At 44.6% G+C, this 19,501-nt stretch overlaps 3 protein-coding genes across 6 annotated transcripts; 2 read left to right on the top strand and 1 right to left on the bottom strand.

The window, feature by feature from the left end:
- The first annotated feature begins 3,107 nt into the window (after positions 1–3,107).
- Positions 3,108–12,303, top strand: vwa5b2 (von Willebrand factor A domain containing 5B2). 3 transcript variants are annotated; one of them, XM_029831438.1, is made up of 22 exons: positions 3,108–3,268; positions 4,485–4,658; positions 4,795–5,007; positions 5,478–5,703; positions 5,776–5,933; positions 6,007–6,138; positions 6,213–6,337; positions 6,418–6,594; positions 6,662–6,772; positions 7,313–7,515; positions 8,213–8,327; positions 8,583–8,768; positions 8,837–9,050; positions 9,129–9,463; positions 9,569–9,806; positions 9,885–10,217; positions 10,294–10,431; positions 10,565–10,702; positions 10,770–10,820; positions 11,084–11,195; positions 11,304–11,427; positions 11,501–12,303. In XM_029831438.1, exons 2-22 carry the CDS (start codon positions 4,520–4,522, stop codon positions 12,266–12,268), a joined length of 4,236 nt encoding a protein of 1,411 aa, XP_029687298.1. In that variant the 5' UTR covers positions 3,108–3,268; positions 4,485–4,519; the 3' UTR covers positions 12,269–12,303. The 3 variants fall into 3 exon arrangements, with proteins under 3 accessions (XP_029687298.1, XP_029687299.1, XP_029687300.1); XM_029831439.1 differs by having other exon boundaries at positions 3,127–3,268; positions 10,565–10,693; XM_029831440.1 differs by lacking the exon at positions 10,770–10,820 and having other exon boundaries at positions 3,127–3,268.
- A 118-nt stretch (positions 12,304–12,421) lies between these two features.
- Positions 12,422–16,011, bottom strand: alg3 (ALG3 alpha-1,3- mannosyltransferase). The gene is made up of 9 exons (XM_003975608.3): positions 15,790–16,011; positions 15,213–15,312; positions 15,002–15,149; positions 14,691–14,851; positions 14,488–14,608; positions 14,199–14,404; positions 13,959–14,035; positions 13,673–13,817; positions 12,422–13,438 (listed from the first exon to the last, which is right to left on the bottom strand). The coding sequence occupies exons 1-9, from the start codon at positions 15,968–15,970 to the stop codon at positions 13,285–13,287; spliced, it is 1,293 nt and encodes a 430-aa protein (XP_003975657.1). The 5' UTR covers positions 15,971–16,011; the 3' UTR covers positions 12,422–13,284.
- A 35-nt stretch (positions 16,012–16,046) lies between these two features.
- On the top strand, positions 16,047–19,379 carry mul2 (mitochondrial E3 ubiquitin protein ligase 2). Of its 2 annotated transcripts, XM_029831503.1 has the most exons (7): positions 16,064–16,109; positions 17,076–17,236; positions 17,312–17,446; positions 17,701–17,788; positions 17,877–17,997; positions 18,125–18,356; positions 18,454–19,379. In XM_029831503.1, the coding sequence occupies exons 3-7, from the start codon at positions 17,330–17,332 to the stop codon at positions 18,967–18,969; spliced, it is 1,074 nt and encodes a 357-aa protein (XP_029687363.1). In that variant the 5' UTR covers positions 16,064–16,109; positions 17,076–17,236; positions 17,312–17,329; the 3' UTR covers positions 18,970–19,379. The 2 variants fall into 2 exon arrangements, with proteins under 2 accessions (XP_003975656.1, XP_029687363.1); XM_003975607.3 differs by lacking the exon at positions 17,076–17,236 and having other exon boundaries at positions 16,047–16,109.
- Positions 19,380–19,501: the final 122 nt, after the last annotated feature.

Below are 19,501 nucleotides of genomic sequence, written 5' to 3'. Positions count from 1 at the left end.
GGGTGCTTCTTAAGCTAAGGCCACAAATAGGACAAAGTATGACACCACAATCTTTCACATAAAAATGTGTGCCCTTTATTATTGAAATCTCATTAATGAACTTTCACATTCATCAAATGGTGTGCGAAAAACAACTTTATCAATATAAGATAAATTCCATAACTCTAAAAGGTGCGTAAGGCAGAATATTGTGCACATCCACAGGCAATAAAATCGGGCACGCTCACAGTATTCCCGGGCACAGTAAAACGACTGTGCCAACCAGTGACACAAAGAAGAAGCCCAAATTGGAGTCGACTTTGAGCCCAGAAACTGGCTGAAAGATTAAAAAGAGAGGCGGACCAATCCAGCAGGGCGTAATCAAAGAGAGCCATCTGCTTCTGCCACGGGCCGGTAATGAAGGCTCGGCAAATTTATCATCAAACGCTCACTGGGTGAAAAAACTTGAGAAAGGCGAGTTAAAGTTTGTGTGACATTTGTGTGTGTGTGTGTGTGTGTGTGTGTGTGTGTGTGTGTGTGTGTGTGTGTGTGTGTGTGTGTGTGCTAGATTGTGTGCATTGTATTCTAGCGTCATCCATGTGCCCGTGCTGTGCAGTGGTCCTGAGATCTGAGAGCCGACTCAGGCGGCGCCTAGATGGGGCGGCATGGTACAAACGAGCAGCCCTCTTTGATCTTGTCCCTTCCACGAGCCATTTCCCTTTGATGTCCTTTGATTAATTTGCCTTCTGCGCTCTCTTCCTTTCTCTGTCCGAGCGTAGAGAACTCCCTGTTTGTCTCTCTCCATCCCGGGACAAAAATTCTGCCATATCCACTGATTAACCAGTAGCTACTTTCAACTGTTAACACTGAACATTAAAGAAGTTCTGTTAGCAAACGAGTAACAAAGAATCAAAAGGCAAGTTGTTCTCATCACCACCTGTAGGGAGAGTGTGGTTTCAAGCCAACAAACACACACACGCACACACACACACACACACACACACACCACACACACACACACACACACACACACACATATTCTTTTAATATAGCTTCTGTTACAATCAAGATTGTCTCTAGATTCTCCAGAGAAACCCAGACCCTGACTTTGGAACAAGCAACAAAAGTAGGGGAAAGACTCCTGGAAGGAACAGGAAGAAACCTTGAACAGGACCAAGCTCATATAGGGGGCCCTCCTGCTGATTATGTTGCTCGGACTAGAAAGGTTTCAAAAAGATGTATTATTGTGAGCCACAAGCGCGAAGGACAGCGGCGGGCCATAAGAGAAGGTTCCATAAATAAAAACGCTGAGCGTTAAATCACACCACAATGAGAACCTCAACAACAATCGTGTTGAATAACACTCAGGTATTGTGTTTGGTTATAAAACCATTTCTCCCATTGTCTCAGACAGCAAACAATTGAAATCTAGGTCAGTGGGGTACGCAAGAGCGAAGAGGTTCCCAACATTTCAGCACAGACACACTTGAACTGCCTGACAATAGTCAAGCTGAGGCGGCTCGTCTGAACGGGCCTGTATTAGGTCATTGTTAAATGCGCTGGTAATTAGATCTCTTATGACCAGGACCATCACATCAACTGCCATTAAATACACATAACCCACCAACTGTTCAGTGATGAGGGATCCACTTCGCCTCATTTGGGAGGTATTAACCAGGCACTCCATTAAATCTACACATGACAATTCGTATATGGGGTGTTGGGCAAAATTCTGCTATTTTCTTGTGATTTTCAATGATGGATGATGAGCACGTGTTTTCCTAAAGCAACCATTTGGCCATTAGATGTTCACTTATGTAGAGGAATTTAAAATGTAGAATTCTGAAGATTTTAAAGAGCAGGGCGAAAGTTTATGACATGTAAAAACTCAAATTGATTCACCCGAGTCAGTTAAAAAGCCACAAAATACACTTTGTGACTTTATAATTTTTATTCTATTTAAGTAGCAGCACACTCTGACCTTCGCTGGGACCATATCTCGTTATATATGACTGTATTTGGACCTCCAGAGAGCCGAACATGTAGAAGAGGGTCTTGAGGGCTGATTAGAGGAACCCTCGCTGGCAGACCAACAACTGATTTGAAGAGGCTGACATCTAGTGTCACAGTTTTGGAATGTCTTTTCAGACAATTTCAGTTTCTGTTTCTGCTCTGCAGTGCAACAAACTACAGCATTTTTAAAAAGATCAACATCAAAATTCTTAAATATAACAAAATAGAAATAAATAAATGTTCAAAAGAGGTGAGAAAATTCTTGTTTGACTACTTTTTCTTTATATACATTTATTATTATGTATTTATTTTCAAAGAATAGTAATAACTGCCAGAGATCTACCGTTTATGGAGGTACAAACAATGTTCAAACAATGTAGAATCAACATAGTCAACTCTAGATTTATGTGTGATTGCCAACTTAATTTTTAGGGCTTTGAGCTAGTTGAATAGCGAGCTTGCTTTAGCTTGTTAGAAACTATAGTCAGCGGTCAAGTTGAATATAATGAAAATTGGAGATTCTATCTATATTATTTGTTCATAAGCGATTGTAGGAAAGCAAAAAACTTGCAGCAAAATTAAGAAAGAATATGATAAATTAATAGACCACATGGAGGCAGTATTTGTCTACCTCACATTTGTTAAAAGCAATTTGTGTTCATGTATTTTTACCTGCTGGAGTCTCATTATTGTCTACAATCTTATTATTGTCAGTTATTAACTATTTCAGGCTTTTTAAATGAATAAATTAAATTTAGTTGTCCTCATCCAGCTTTAAGCATGTGGTCATAAAACAAATACTGGGACAAGTTTAAATACTGCACAACATTAAAACCAAACAACTGGGAGCAAACAGAGGTAAAACAATTCCTTCCTTCCATCCTTAAAATAGAACAAGGAATAAATCAGAAAAATCACTGAGGATGCGTTTAATCAACCTCACTTCTTATTTGATGTGTTTGCTTTTATTGCTTCCATGTTTGCAGCAGTTGGCGCCTTAAGAAAGCAGCCAGAAAGGCTGCTGATTCTGCGGTCTCATCTTCCCACGCCTGCTGCTGCTGCTGCTGCTGCTGTCTGACCGACCTGTTAGAACACACCACCCTCCCTCCTCCCTGGCCAAGGCCATTAGCCGTGAATTATAGCTGCTACCATCACAGCCAATTGTCTGGATAAGGAGCAGGAGCTGCTTCACTCACCGTTGTGCGCTTGCTCGTGCCTGCAGCAGGTCTGGAATCACCGTCTCCGGTCTTCAGCTCAGTGCTTCAGGTCAGAGCAGGTAAGAGGACGATAAATAAGACTTTACACTTAGATACACCTGATGGCAGGACTGCATGGTGGTTACCTGAACCTATTTAAATAAATGTGTCACTTAAAATTAGTTTTCCTTTCTCAGAGGTATTTACTGTACTGCATTTGTCTGATGAAGCTGAAGGCGAATGATTTGATTTGTGTTGAAAGGGAGAGATGTGGATCTGTTACTGGGAAAAACTCCTTCTGCTGTGTCACAGAGGAACTCAGAACCGAAGTGATGCAGAGTTTGACCAGCACATTGAATTATCTGCACTCAGTGTGCAGTGTGAGATCCCCCCACCCCCCAGCTAACTGTCTCCACTTTACTTTTTGCCAGATGTTTTAAATGCATTCATGTCAATCTGCCTTTGTAAATGACAACTTTACAACCCTGTTTCTCTTGTATACGTCCTGCGTTCACATCCTGTGCCTGGCATTGGTTTGCTAGACGTGAAAACGGGCCTCGACTGTATGAGTGGTGTGCAGAGAGGTCGGCCTTGCACCCATCCCGTTTGTTTGAATTTCAATGGCGCCGCTCGGCCCCTCTTTGGCGAGCCTGGCATTTATTCGCCTGTTATGAGTCTAGAGCACAGCAACCAGATGGAGACTGTTGATCTTATTAGAAAGGTGGATGTGGATTGACCATTAGCCGGCCCACGACACACATCTGCACACAAGTATACACACAGACATGTGCACACGTGTCTCGTATTCCATTAAGGGGACAGATCTCTGCAGCCTGCTGCACTTAAAGTCATCATGAAAACTTACAACCTGTATAACTGAGAGAAAATTGATGCGACGGTTGTAGATCTAAATAACTCAAGTGGAACATTTCACCTCTTTTATTGCCATTAGCTAAAAGTAAAACTAAACCTTTACCAGACAATAGCTGCATGTTAATGATTGACTGAGCATTTTACACTTGACCTATCAAAGCTGGTTGCTAAGAGACTGAGTAGAGATGCTAGCTTGATTTTATGCCCAAGGAAATGATGTGTACCTTGTAAACATCTAGCAGGACTGTTTACAGACTGTAACTATGAACCAGCAGTGATGATTTCGGTCTTTTTAAAATTATCGGAGGCTAAATCAGCACTTTTGCTAGTGGCCAAGCCGTGAATGGAAAATTAGGGAGCCCAAATGCAAGCTCACACACTGTGCCATTAGAGTCCGACCATGTAGCCTGTGTCCTCATGCAGCCGACAGTTTAGCGGCCTGCTGTTGCCCAGGGAAGATGGTGGGACTGAGAAACTGCTCGACCTGGGAACCGTTGCTGCTCAAGTCTTCCTGCATCAAGTCTTGCGCCAACGGCTGCTCCCTGGGCATCACCGCCCACCTCACCTATGCTAATGCCGACACAGAATCTGTAGAAGGTGAGCTCCGAAAACACATAAGCAGAACAGTTTGAGCATTTTGAGCCAATGTTTTAGGGAGAAAAAAGACAATTAGAAATGAGGCCAAAAGTTTATTAAAGACCCACTACATTCTGCTACGTAACATATTTTTTAGGTGTGTTTGTGTATCCTCTCGGGGAAAAGGAGGTGGTGGTGGGCTTTGAGGCTGCCATCGCAGGCAGGTTGTTGGGGGTCCAGATCCAGAGTCGAGGAAAGCTGGAGTGCTGTTTGGATTGCTATCCCGGGTCCGGTCTGGAAGGTCAATGTGGGAACTGTCTGGAGTGGAGCTGCTGCGGGAGCTCCGGGATCGACATGGAATGCACCAATGGTCAGAGATGAAATAATGTGTTTTTTTTGCTATTGGACCATTATTAAGATAACATTGACATATTGAGAGTAATCACTGGATCTGGGTTCTGAATGAAGTTGTCATTGATGCACTGTGATATTTTACCACAAACTGCTCCCAACCTAGGTGACTGATGGATATTGATTCTTTTTACGTGCTGGATTTGATTTATGGACAATTCAAATGTAACAACAACACTACGAGTCCAATTTCTGTCCTGTTTAAAGCTCCACTGAAGATAGAAAGGGCAGACAAGGGAGGCAAATAGACTGGGCCACCTGACTAATGATGAAACAGCTTTCACAAGTACAGGACTGCATTAATCTGCAATCATTGTAGACTTTGCATTATTTTGTTAAAAAGGCAGGAATTATAAAATGCTGATGTGGGTTTTTTCATTATCTGTAAAGTTAAATTCTGCAATTAAAATTAGCATGTGTCCATTCAAGGACACCTGATCTTGGATGAAGACCTTGAAAGGACCACCTTCATCGTGGGCACGGGCCTCATTGCTCCCATGGATATAGTCTCCATTAGCATCAGCACCACGCTGGAACTCCCCACCTTGGAGAACGGTGCCATCCGCATCATTTACCCGACACTTCTCACGCCCATCGTCACGGGCCAGATGACCTCCAGCAAGAGCGAAAGCGGCGGCAAATCTGAGGAAAACGGGTGCGTCCGAAATTCAGCCGCGTCATCCCTGAGTGAGGTGAAGACCGAACACTACGTTTTCATTCTCCTCAGACCCACCAGCTGCTTCGGTGCCACCATGGGGAAACAAGAGCGGGCCCTGGCCTCGGAGCAGCAGTGTGCCCATTCCATCTTCACCAGCCCAGCAGCCAACCTGGCGCCGTATGAGCTCAACTTCCAGCTGTTGGTCAGGGGGGCTTGCCTGCTGGCTGGTACTGCTTTTTCCCCCCTTTCCCCCTATAAATAGCTTTATTCACTTGTTAACCCCATCTAAACTGGCTTCAGGTCTGGAGAGTCCCACCCATGCTCTGAGGGCAGATGCAGACCCCAGCGCCCAGAGTGCCTCTGCCACCTACATCACCTTGGCACAGGAGCATCCATACGACAGACACATCGAAATCATTCTGCATCTCAGCGGTGAGCAGCTGGGGACCTTTTCATCTCTCATTTATGCTGATCTCATTTCTTCGATGCTATATTATTATCCACAGAAGCTCACAGCCCATTGGTCATATTAGAGAAAGGCAGGTTCTCATTCGGCCAGTATGAAGAGCAGATCTCCTCCCGCAGAGATTTCATCCGCTGCGCTCGAAAAGATTCTGAGCCCGAAAAGAAGGTTGGCGCTCCCTCACCTGGTATGTCAAACCAACAAGTCCGTCAGTCTGATACGCTTGTGTTCCTGTCGGCCTCCTGCAGCTGGAGTTTGTGAGGAAGCGACAGCACAAGGACATCTTGAGCAGCCCCGTGCTGATGCTGAACTTCTGTCCCAACCTGCTGTGTGAACCTTCAGAGCTTCACAAAGCCACGAGAGAGCTGCTGTTTCTGGTGGATCGCAGCGGAAGCATGAGCGGCACCAAGATCCAAAGTGTAAAGGTGAGAAACAGGCCCACCTTCAGGGCATTGACTGAGCCAGATCATTTATTATGCACTGTTTCTACAGGAAGCCATGGTGATTGCACTGAAGAGCCTCCCTCCTGGCACCAAGCTCAACATTGTGGGTTTTGGCACCACCATCAAGCCTCTCTTCACCTCCAGCAAGATGAGCACTGATGTTAGTTACACAATAATCCCACATCAGAGGGGTTGAGACTCCTTCCATCAAACATACACTAGCACAGGTGTATCAGGGTCATGTTCTTCCAATGCAGATGTTTTTTTCAACCATGTTGGACAATCTGTTCTATTTTGTGGTCTCTCTAATCAGAGAATAGGTCAGTTGCCAAGGTTGCCTTAGCAGCAGAGTATCAGGTTTTATGTAGACCAGCAAGAACAAACAGCCTTTGAGCATATACTCCCTGGCCATATGGTGACCTTTCATGCATTTTCAGGACATGTTCTCCCCTCTCCCCTCCTGTCAGGCATGTTTATCCATGGTGTGATTTCAGGTGGTAAAACAGGTGCTAATGTGTGCATGTTTGCACACTCTTTATTGGAAACCTACCGATTCAATTCCCCCTGCCCTCGCCCGCTTATTGGGGCATCTGATTTCGCTCAATTAGCCTCAGCACCATATGTTTGCACAGGCAGTGCCATGCAGTTGGGCGCGTGTTTACTGACTTTTCCTGTTCTGTTTTTCTGATTACGCTCACAGGTCACCATATTGCAGGCCTGCGAGTACCTGCAGAGGATGAGAGCTGACATGAGGGGCACCAACCTGCTGGGGGCGCTCTCTTGGGTGTACCAGCAGCCCATGCTGCGCTCCTATCCTCGTCAGGTCTTCATCATCACTGATGGGTCCATTAGCAATGTGGCTAAAGTGCTGGAGCTGGTCCGGAGAAATGCATGGGCTGGCAGGTATTACCCTTAGTCAGAAAAAAGCAAACAAGTAAAAATGTGGGGGGAGGCTTTTATCTTATTTGTTCCACATTGACATGCAATAGTAAAACTGAACAACAACTGTAGAGAGAGGCTGAGTTCTGGGGGTCAACAAAAGCAGAATGAAATGAAATTATGTTTAATCAATGCTGTTTAAGGTACACTGCCATCCCAGACCCATTCTTTAAGATAGGCAGTTTAACAAAGTAAAGAACCAGCCTTAAAGAAGCATGGCCAGAGCGCTGTGACAGAACGAGGAGAGATATGAGGTATTATTTGGCCCCGCCCAGTAATCCTGCTAAGTGCTGTCCTCTGCAGTAACGGTCACACCCCTCCGATTTCCCCGCAGGTCCTTTAGCAACACACACATACTCCATTTATGTCCCATTAGTATTCTTCCGTCAGAGTCACTCTCTTGCCGGTATTTTGACTGTCTCTGTGCACGTTGAGTGCATCAGGCTTGGGTTTTTGGATGAATGTGTTTTCATTGGTGTCATGGTAACCTCAGTCAAACTCATTTCAAACTCTCAGAGATGAAAACGACATTCAATCTTCTTGAGTAGAGAGATAGTTGCATAATTTTGCTATGGAAAATATGGAATGTTTCTCTTTTTGAGATACATGGAAGACTTTTGAATAGACATTTAGAGGCTGATGTTATTTGTTACACTTACAGATGTTTTGGCCTGGGTCTCGGTCCAAGATCTTGCAGAAGACTCCTGCAGGGTGTTGCCAATCTCACAGGAGGGACTACAGAGTACTTGGACGATGAGGAGAGATTGCGACCCAAGGTTGTGTAAAACAACACCGCCACCCAGCGGATAGAATAATAACTGCAAAAGAATAAAAGCGTCATCAGTGGAAAAACACGCAACTTCAATTTTGCTTAATGGCAATTAACATAAACTCAAATCGGATATTATCATTTAATGTGTCTCTTCTTAATGATTCAATAGAGCAGGGGACATACCAGGCATTTATGACTTGAAAATGTCTACATGAAGCAGTGTGATGTTTTTGACTTTCAGTTATTGAATATTCCTCAGTTAATCAAGTGCCTGAAGAAAGCTTTTGAGCCGGTGCTGACTGATGTCCGGATCGATTGGTACCTGCCAGAAAACATGGAGGCGTTGCTTTCACCCAATGAGATCCCGCCGCTCTACCCAGGCAACCGTCTAATTGGATACTGCACTCTGTATGACATGACGGGTTTCAAGGCAAAAAAAACAGAGGTAGGCTTTGTTAGAGTATGTTTTTGCACAGATTAAAACCGAGTTAATGTCATTCTCCTCTTATGTAGTCACACAGGCAGGACTATAAAGGTGTGCATTGCGGCTCCACTGGCTCAGTTTTTGGCCTGTCAAATGATGAGCTTTCACCATCTTCCACCACTGAGTTAATGCCCATGGTGACAGGCTCAGATAACTTACAGGAGGCGGTGAAGGAGATATCCAGAGAAATCTCCTCTGAGTTCTCCTGTGCAAAAGACAACACAGACCCCGGTTCAGGCCTAAGTCCGTTGTTCAGTCAGATATTTCACACTTGTAGACCTCCTGATATGGGTTAATCTTTTTTTTGTCTGCTTGCTTTAGGTGTGGAGATAGAGTGGTCAAGTGACGTGAGAAAAAGGATTCAGGAGAGCTCTTATATCCAAGAGCAGTATGTTCTGACCCACTGCTCCCTCAGCAGTGAACAGAGCCTGCAAACACACTCACACTCGCACATACAGGCCTCGTCCAACTCTGACTCTGCAGGCGGGGTCTTTCTGCCCGACCCTCACTCCTCTGGCTCAGTGATGGACACAGGTTCTTTACCCCAAGGTCTTGAGAAGATGCCCCCTCCAGAGCAGAGATCGTCCCTTTCCCGTTGGGCAGACGCTGTGTGGTCTCAGAACCTCTCTGGGGAAACTGACAGCTCTGTAGAAAAAGTAAGGGATGGTCCCAGAAATCAGGACTTCCTTATGTCTCAGATCACAGCATTCCAAGGAGTACAAACACAAAATCTAATAATAGTCTCTTTTTTTAATTACCAGAGTGAGCTTCTGGATCGAAGTAAGGAGAGTCAAAGGAGACATAAAGCGCTGGTCCGTTCAACCATGGCAGCACGGAGCTTCTCGTCCCCCCAGGGAGACCTGGAGATGCACCGTCTAAGGAGAGCTCTGGAGAGGGTCTCCTTTGACCAGACACTGGGGGGGAGGCTGGATGAAAGTGATGGAGAGACAAAACCCCCATCAAGAGGAACGTTATCCTACAAAAGCATCACTGACTCCAGTGAGTTTAGATCTCAAAAAGAACATAAAAAAAACAACATGTGTGGTTGACTCAGATCTTTCCTCACCTATCTGTCAGATGGACTCATGTTCCCCGCTTCTCCGCTGGACTGGGACACCTTCACAGACCCAGAATACCTCTTCACGGCCGCTCCGCCTGAACCGCAGCCTGGCCAGTGCCGCGCACTCATTCACGGCCTGCTGAATAGCAGAGCTGTGTCGTGGGAGGTTAGTTTGGACTTGGGGCATCTCTGGAGCCCTGAGAGTCAGGAGACATCGGTGGTTGAGAAGTGTAGTGCGAGAGCGGGAGAGGAGGGGAAACCATGGGGGGAGATGATTCACCAGCTGACTGCTCGCTCAGTTATAAGGGACTTTGAGAAAATGGCAGAAAGGGAGAGCGACACAGGACAGGGTGAGGATGAATGTATTCCCATTGATCCCCTTGATCTTCTGTGATTTTTTAAAGCACATCCTTTTCTTCTTCATAGGTTCAGCTAAGCGATATCGTACCAAAGCAATCCAGACCAGCAAACACTGCAATATCATCTGCATGTACACAACCTTTACCACTACAGATGGCAACCCAAACAAAGCCTGCCCAGACCACTTAGACCCACAGAACCCAGGTGGCTCCCACTATGAGCTTGTGAACTCTCTGTGCTGTGTATTTTCAAGGCAAATGTTATGGGATGCCTTGATTTAAGTCAAATGTCCCCACGAATGACGGAAACAAAGGCACCTGCCTGTGCTTTTCTACAGGGGCGCCTCTGGACAACAGGCGGAGTGTCCACACAGGTAGTCGCAAGAACAGGACCTACTCTGTGGGATTAGGAAGACGGCGCACCAGCAGAGACAGTGAAGACATGGAGGACAACTGGAACTTAGCAGGTAGACACGGTAAATGATCTCCCTGCCCGTTCTTATCAGGAAGTTGTAGGTTATCAACAATCTTTGTATCTCTCAGACAGAGATGATGCCCCTGCCTCACCTTGTAGCCTTACATCCTGGGATTCTAGTAAGTATTACAGTCATGTTGAGGAAACAGTGTAGTTTAGGGCCATCTTAAACTCAAGGTGAAGAAGAGCTGCCAAATGATCACCTATTCCATAATTTCACACCAAGGTGTGATCCAACTTGTGGAAAATGTGGGTAAATTGTGTTTTTACAGCAAGATGCCTGTTTTCTCCCCAGTCTGTCATGTGATAAGAGAGTCAATCTGTAGATCATTGTTTTATTACCATCCTGATGAATCTCCACCTCTTTATCTTGCCGTCACAGACCTGGGTGGGAGCGTTTACACCGCGGCAGCTCCTTCATTAACCGGCGCCCCCTGCACTCGGTCCCAGCGCTCCATTGAGAGCAAGTCGATGGAGAGCTTCTTCGGTGCAAGGTCTGACATTCACATTCAAAACACCATCCCGCTGTCGGTGACAACATTCAGCTTGCAGTTGGGGGAGATGCGTTTTATTACTTCAAGGTTTTCTTCTTCCTGCTCCAGGTTCCCACTGGGCAGAATGAGGTCTTCCATTTCTTCTGGAAAACAGGTCCCTCTAAAATCCCATTGTCTGTCTGCAGAGACTGAGAAACAACCGGAAGCTGAAGCTTTGGACTACCTGCCCCTGGTGAGATGTGCACACGTCATGTAAAGTGCGTACACCTGTATTTACTTCCGTCCCTTTTGTCTCCACTCATCAGGTGCGTCTGCAGTTGGCCTCAGGAGCATTTCTGCTGACTGAGACCTACTCCGACTGTCTCCAGATCCCTCTGGACCGCCTAAAGAGGGCTTCACCTTATAGCCTTCACCGCCGCAGCCTGAGCCCACCCTTCCGCTGCACGTCTCCCAGCGCTCCATCGTTATCAACCTCCGCTAAGCCTCCCAGTGCACCAACTTTCCACCATGTTACCTTTTCCCTTTCTTCCTGCTCCCTCACCAAACCAACCACGCCTCCATTCCACCACACTCCTGATGACACCACCCTGATGCTGGAAGCGAAGCTTCCTCGGAGACACCCGTCCGACCGAGACCCGGTCACTTCACCCCCTGAGCTGGCGAGCTCTGAGGAAGGCTCCCTGGAGCTCTCCGTCGGGCCCTCTCTGAGCCAAAGCCAGGGCCAGGGTCAGGCAGACAGCGGACGCGGGTCAGAGACGGACATATGCGAAGTCTCCTCAGTAGAATCGGCCGCCCTTCTGGTTAGCAGCCAGCTGGCTCAAGAGGACCTGGAGAGCTCCAGCTGGGCCACCGCCGTGGCTCTGGCGTGGCTTGAGCACCGCTGCGCAGGCTACTTCATGGAGTGGGAACTAGTGGCGGCCAAAGCAGACTTCTGGCTGCGATGCCAGGAACTGCCGGAGGGACTGGACATGGCAGGGCTGAGGGGAGCCGCCAGACAGCTGTTCCTGCTGCTGCGCCACTGGGATGAAAACATCAAGCTGAACATGTTGTGTTATAACCCCAATAATGTGTGAGCCTGTGATTTCACAGGAAACTGAGCCAGGACTAAAAGGCCTACACGCGTTACCAATGAAGCAGCTGTTCCCCAAAGGAAAGGAAATGGAAATGACACTGTAATACTGTCCAATATCAAGATGACCACGAAATATCTCACTGATGCAAGAATGTGACCAGGATAGTCTTTATTGAGCGAGTGGCCTTTATTTTTCAGTGGTATTATGCAATCACGAGGATGCCTTGACAACCTGAATAAGCTTTTTTAACTCATGTATTTTAAGAGTACATTGCATTATTTTGCCAAATGTGTGATCAGTCGGTTGGTGTTTATTGGAATCTTGTCAGAATGATCAATGTGCTACTTTGTTTCACCTTTAAACCTGTTCTGCCTATTTTCCTTATTAAATCTACTTATTTTCTTGCTGGTTATATTTACTTCCTTATTGATGTCATATGTCATACTCTACATTAATGTAATAATCCTTTAATGTCAGAAGTTCCGAGTCCTGAGCTCAGAATGCTGCATTACAAGTGCAGGTGACAAAAACGCAACACATTTAAAGCTTTAGGTGTCATGTTCTGTGTTGCAGTCTGTCACATTCATCAATATATGTCTGTAATCAATACAAGGTTATTTATGCAACACTTTATCTCAAACCCAAAAATGAAATTGGACAGACCGACTCAATCAAATCAATATGTGCACACACACTAAAGCCTATGTAACATTCACATTTTCCTCCAAACACTTCCTTTTGTTGTATGTATCTAAAAGTGAAACCTGAGAATCCATATATCCTTTCTCATTCACCTCTTCCTCTGCAGGTCAGGTCATTGTGCAAGTCCCCATCTGCAGGCATGGCCATGAGCTTCCTTCACATTTAGCAAAGGCCTGAGATCAGAGCCTCGCGTGGCTCCTTGCGTCCACTCGATTAACAGTCCACCTCGGCGCCCTCCTTCTGTCGCAGCGTTGGGAGGTTCAGAGAGGAGGAAGATGGAGGCAGCTGATTGAGAGTTGAGCCTCATCGGTGGTTCACTGACGCTTGTCCTTGACTGGCGCCTTTTCTTCTGTCGCCAGCCACAGACAGAGGAGGATGATGAGGTGGCAGATGTGGAGAGAAGCTGAGCTGCTGTTAGTTGAGGGGTACGTGTTCCACGAAAGCTCAATCAGACCCAGGATCAGAACCCTAAATGGAAGAGAATACAATTACGTGTCTTATCAGATTCAAGACAGTCTCAATTCAGTAAGTACATTAATGGCAAATAGTTCCAGAATGTACCTTTATTCCATGTCAGGCCTTTAAAGCCTGATTAGTTTATGTCTAACCCAACTCAGCCTCTCTTATAAAAATATTGTGATTTCCGGCAGCCTAAGTAAAAGATTAAAATAAGAATATTTAAAAATTAAGACACTGTCTGACCTTAGCAGGTGGGCCAGCTTCTTGACTCCCCCACTCCAGAGGAGGAAAGGCAGGGTGTGGAAGTACCAGACATAGAACTGGTAGTGTAACGAACGGCTAAAACACATGCCAATAAAATTAGAGGTGAAGAGAACCAGGACAATCTGTGATGCTGCGTTAAGGGTGGTACGCAAGAGGCTGTGAACATGACATTTTATCCAATAAACAATAAATCTGGTATGTTCCTGAGAAAATTAATGTTTACAAATTGTAATATTAACTAATTGTACTTTACTTTAAAGGATATGATTAACTGTGTTTTTCTGAGCAGGGATTTTCCTTTTACTTGGTTCCTTGATGATTTCAAAGATGTTCTCTCCTGGCCTGATGAGAGAAAAAGAAAGTTTTTGATGATGAAACCTATATATTATGAAACCCTGCAACAGAATCAATGCTGCAATCTCTGCTGCATTGGAAATTACAAATGGACACTGCTTCAAAAATACAAAGGAATGCAACAAATGTTAACTTTCCTTGGAAGTCTCACCTCTTCCAGTGTCGGAGCGCAAACAACAGCAGAGTGAGCAGGTGGGCAACCAAGAGGAGGAGGTGAAAGTACCGGTTTAAGAAGAGCCACTCTGGCAGAAAGCGCCAGTTTACGGTCCACTGGAACAAAAACTGCCGGCCGAGATCAAATGCCCGACTCACATAACCAAAGGGATTTTCTAGCAGGAAAGGCATCCCCAGCAACAGCTATGGCATAAAGACAACTGAATGATGAACAACACCAGTGACGAGCATCTCTGCACGCTCGTGAAAAAGTGAGTAAAATTTACCTGGATTCCTGCACACAAGGAGAGTTTTGGGATGGTCCTCATTAAACCAAATTCAGAAAGGAGGAGGAAAAGTAACCCAGGGGCAAAGAGCAGCACATTCATTTTCACAGACACTGCTAAACTGTCAAAGCAGAGAAAATAATTAATATGTTGTTTGTGTTTAAAACAATCTATGCCTTGGACATCCCAGAGACTACACTTGCCTGTAAAGGCTGCAGCCCACCGTCCAGTGTCCATCAATGAAGAGGTTTACAGCCGCAAACAGCAGCATCATTGCCACTGGATCATTAAAGAGACGCAAGACGAAGATGGAGTGGATGCGATATGATGCACAACACACAAAGAAGAACACATAGGGAGGAACCTGGAAAAAAATAATCACGGCAAGATAGATAAGTGTACCTGCATACATCATGCTTTGCATTATAGACACGTAAAATGCCATTAAATGTGCAGGTCATCTGGGTTCAACATGACATTGTAGGCAAGAACAAACAACATATTTCAGACTCACCTTCTTAGTGCGGTAGTATATCCTGAAGACAAGCAACAGTGTTACGAGATAGAAAACAGCAAAAAGGTACTGGGCCAAACGGATATTCGCTCCATGGTTTGTGATGTAGTAGAGAGCAGTGAAGATGTAGACAAAACCTGCAGGGTACCTGTAATGACATGTTTTAAGATCAAACTGAAAACTATCAGATGAATAGATCACTTAAACTTACACCAGTGGTCCGGTGTCTCCCTTAAGCTGTGTGTAGTCATAGGTGCCGTTGATAACTCCTTCCACTTCATCCATGTAAGCCTTCCAATCTATCTCTGTATCTACGGTAGACAACATGACAGCAAATACAATGATTGTGAGTATTGATTTATAACGATTTAAGTATATTTATATGATTACATTCTCATGACAACTTCATTACTAAAAATAGAAATTGACATATACATGTGTGCAGTACTTAATCAGACTGACTACCCTTCTACACATCATAGCTGTAAATATAGTCCAATATTACTTTTGAATGTATTGTGATTACTTGTATTGCTAATGCTCGAAGAATGTGTCATCACTGAACAGCCCGAACCATTTCGTCAAGATCTGCCAAAGTAGCCAAAAATTATGGACGGCATTGTCTTTTATTGTAAATTATTGAATGCCATCCGGAAAGCACATTTAATTCTCTATAACAGGTGTCAAAGAAGTCAGCAAGTGTGCTAAGGCTAGCTAGTTAGCCTTCTGATCCGTTCAGAAATATGACCAAGACCCCTAGCATGCTAACTATCATCGGTGCTACTTACATGCTACTTTTTGGATGACCCACAAATTGACCGCGATCTCCAAAAACCACAATACAGAAACTACCAGTAGCGTATACTCGGTCTTGAACAATACTAAATGTTTGTCATTCCACAGCGCCTTAACTTTCCCCCATAGTGGGGACGGAGTTCCAGGAGATTTTCTCCGCACACCTCCTGCCATTTCGGAGGAACAGATGGACGTGGAGGAGGTTGTTATCACGCATGCGCAATGCTAAATTTGCTTTCACGTGACCCTATTTTACGTCATATCATGGGGACAATTCTGTGCAGCGCGAGATGTCAACTTGAGGAGTTGTCAGGTCAGCAATTACTTTATTCTAAATACTGTATGGCAAATAATACATATAACTATTATCAAATATTGATAATGTATTAGTTAATGTCTTTGGTTGTGAAAAAGTTAAAAATACCTATAGATTACTCCTGTTGCCACCTTTGTCCTAGCAACGTCAGCTGGCTAGCAGCTAACTGACCAGTTCAACATAAACAACGAAAGTAATCGAGTGGCATATTCGGTTTTTAGTATTTTGTCAGCAAAGTCTTCATGTTGGTAAAGCAGCGTCTAAATGTAGAAAATATCCCTTACGGTTTATTACTTTGCTTTGCAAATTTTGTTCCACGGGGACTTAGGTGGTTAAACTGCGTGATATTATTACTAGCACAGTGGGGCTAAAATCGAATTATGGCTTCCACTGACTACAAATCAACAAAACATCCAAAAATACTGTTGTGAATTGTCCTTGTTTATTTTTTTTATTTTGAAAGGGGAAATGCAATTTTACAGTAATATCCAATATCCAAGTTTATTTGTTTATTTGTATAGCGCATTTAAAGAAGTGTTTACTTTTTTCATTCATAGTTAATACTACAATTTTGATTTTTGCCATTATACAGTAGCTGGACTTTGGGAGTTCAAATGCCTCCAAAACAGGCATTGGGAAAGCCCTATAGGTTCAGGTCCAACAGCACCACCTACTGGTGGAAATGGGACGGTGCAAAACGCCACCAGATGTCGGAAACGCCACCTGAACAAGTCGGGACACACCAAAAATAAGACTAAATAACGGATGTGATGATAACAGAATCTTAGGGACATTGACCCTTGATGCAGCAAGGCTCAATGGCAGCCATAAAACAACCGCTATATTATTTGATCCTGTATTTATTTCTATGTATGCTATACCTTGACTACAAGGTTACTGCCCAACTTCAGAGTTGTGAAAAACCCCTGAAAACCCATTGATTTCCTTTGTTAATGTGTTCAGACCAATGCAACCATCCCAGATCCTGTAAATCAGGGTAATCCAGGCTCTCTAATGCACGTTCCTTCAAGCGTTCAGAACCCTGCCTCACAACTACCTTCATTAAGACCAATCAGCAATCCTTTCACTGAGACACACCCTCAAATAACCTCCAATTTTTAAATGTAAGGTAATTTTAGAGGCACGTGCTCAAAAAACAATGCTTTTCATAGTGACCTTATTACCTGTCATCTGTGCAGGTCTCCTCAGGCGGGATAATGGAAGGATTTCATGTAAAGGTTTCTGAGGCGATTTGTCTTGGGGCCAGTCTTGCCGCCTCAGGGTTGTTGTACTACCACTATAAGAAAAGCAAGAGAACCTTCGACAAACTGGATGTAGGTTTGGAAAGTGTGCAAAAAACTGTTTTTACCAAGACCTATATTAGTCTGTTTTCTGTCATGTTCTTTACTTAAGAAAGGGAACAGGTTTGTAGCTAATCGTTTTAATGCACAGCATAATCATTGAACTCTTTAAGGGTTGATACAGTAGTGAAAACTAGCTTTTTGGACCCATCATTTACATAGTATTATGGCTGTTTGTTGCTTAGTGCCGTCATTGTAAAAATGATAAGAAATTCCTGTTGTTGCAGAATGCGCCCCACCTCCCTATTGATGGCCAACTCAAAGACATTTTAAAAGCTACTCCTGGCGCATGCTTAACATATGTCGTCATCGAAGGTAATCAGGTGTTTACTGACTTGTATCCTCACCTCAGAGCACAAATATATAAGCCACAATTGCCACTTTGTCATTGTGTCCACTGTAGGCACAGTGCAACCAGTGGGGGAGCCCCTTACGAGTCACTTCCAAAAAGAAACCACTGGAGTGTTGCAGAAATTCACATTGAGTGAACACAGGCTGGTGTGGAGCAGCCTTACTCGCACTTGGTGAGATTTCAGATGTGCATATAAGCCATATTCAAGTATCTGAAAGATGGAAAAAAAAAAAACCAAAAGGTGTCATGATATCCCGCATTCACACGTGTGGGTTTGTTCTTTTCTTCACCTCCCTCAGGATGGACAGCTTACGAGTCTTGCACCAAAGGGAGAACGTGGTGCCGTTTGTCTTGGTGGGATCTGATGAGACGCCCGTCAGAGTCCTGTTCCCTCTGCAGGCCTCTGGAACATACATGGAGGTAATACATGAGAAGTTCCACCAGGTCAGCAGTGGCTTGGTTGACATCTTAGGACAATACCTCAGTGGAGAGAAGATCAAAGGTCAACTGGAGACCGAGGAAATGCTCAAGGTCTGTTCTGTCGTACGGGAACTTCAACTTGATTCATCATTTTACTCCATAATGACAAAATCAAACGTGTCCTAATGTGGCTTTCACCTCTTTTTAGGTGGGTGCAGCTGTTATAGGTGCAGGTGAATTGATACTGGATGCTGATGGAATCCTGAGTCTGCAACCTCCGTCTGATGGGTCGGAATACTACTTGGGTCTCGTGGACTTTGACTCTTTGCAAGGACAGCTGAAATATGCAGCTTCTTGGTGTAAAATGCTGGCTGTTGCATCTGCTTTGGTGGGGACCACAGTCCTACTGTGGGTCTGTCGACGGTATTACTGCCACAGAAAAGCCCAATGGGAGCGGGAAAAGGAAAGGAGAGAGTTTGAGAGACTGTTAGAAGAAGCACCAAGGGTGCGCGATTCAATCAGGAGGTCCGAGGGCTCCGAAAGCAGGGCCGGTGACCAGTTAGAGAACATTTGCGTTATTTGCTTCACTGAGCCACGTAGCTGTATTATCATGGACTGTGGACACGTGTGCTGCTGCTACAGCTGCTACGAGGGCCTTGTTCAACGCAGATGTCCAATATGTCGAAAGGACATCACAAGGGTTCTGCCTCTGTACTACGTCTGAGCCAGGCAAGAAAACGTCAAGAACCATTATTGTTTCCACATAAAAGATTGGATTAGTGGCTCCCAGCCTTAAATATTAAAATATAAAGAACGGCACACTTTGTATAAATTAAAACGTACAGAATAAAACAGCAGCGCATACACAGGCACAATATTTTGTGAAGATGCTTTTTTTCAAAAATAACTTATCTGTAATTGAGATGGCAAGGGTGTATTTTAAGATTTCTATTTTTCTATTTGGTGCCTTAGTCACATGACTGCTGCTGTGTTTCTCATTTGTATCTGAATACTGTAAATCCAGTTGTGTCACCTCCAGGTCCTGTTATGTTTTCCATGGTGAAGCAGTCTGCTTCTGCCTTTGAGTTGTGTCCAGCTAATTAAAGTACGTTGATTACAAGTCCGTTGACCTTGCTTTGTCCTGTTGATCTCATTCAAAGACCCTCCTCACCTGTGTGCTCCCCCCTGTATTTGCCAGTTTCCCAGTTTGTAAGGTCCATGTTTGTATGAGATTACTGTGAGATATTTTACAGTAA

Source organism: Takifugu rubripes, chromosome 22, assembly GCF_901000725.2.
Source record: "Takifugu rubripes chromosome 22, fTakRub1.2, whole genome shotgun sequence".
Lineage (NCBI taxonomy): Eukaryota > Metazoa > Chordata > Actinopteri > Tetraodontiformes > Tetraodontidae > Takifugu > Takifugu rubripes.
The sequence above is the reverse complement of the archived record's forward strand: the minus strand, read 5'-3'. Positions and strand labels throughout refer to the sequence as shown.

Coding starts and splice junctions, on each gene's coding strand:
- vwa5b2 (XM_029831438.1), top strand. CDS start 4,520: ATGGTGGGACTGAGAAACTGCTCGACCTGGGAACCGTTGCTGCTCAAG. Junction 6,773..7,312: donor CCAGCAAGATGAGCACTGAT/GTTAGTTACACA, acceptor TTACGCTCACAG/GTCACCATATTGCAGGCCTG. Junction 10,821..11,083: donor CCTTACATCCTGGGATTCTA/GTAAGTATTACA, acceptor TTGCCGTCACAG/ACCTGGGTGGGAGCGTTTAC.
- mul2 (XM_003975607.3), top strand. CDS start 17,330: ATGGAAGGATTTCATGTAAAGGTTTCTGAGGCGATTTGTCTTGGGGCC. Junction 17,447..17,700: donor GAACCTTCGACAAACTGGAT/GTAGGTTTGGAA, acceptor CTGTTGTTGCAG/AATGCGCCCCACCTCCCTAT. Junction 18,357..18,453: donor AGACCGAGGAAATGCTCAAG/GTCTGTTCTGTC, acceptor ACCTCTTTTTAG/GTGGGTGCAGCTGTTATAGG.
- alg3 (XM_003975608.3), bottom strand. CDS start 15,970: ATGGCAGGAGGTGTGCGGAGAAAATCTCCTGGAACTCCGTCCCCACTA. Junction 14,852..15,001: donor TATACTACCGCACTAAGAAG/GTGAGTCTGAAA, acceptor ATTTTTTTCCAG/GTTCCTCCCTATGTGTTCTT. Junction 14,036..14,198: donor GCGCTCCGACACTGGAAGAG/GTGAGACTTCCA, acceptor TTCTCTCATCAG/GCCAGGAGAGAACATCTTTG.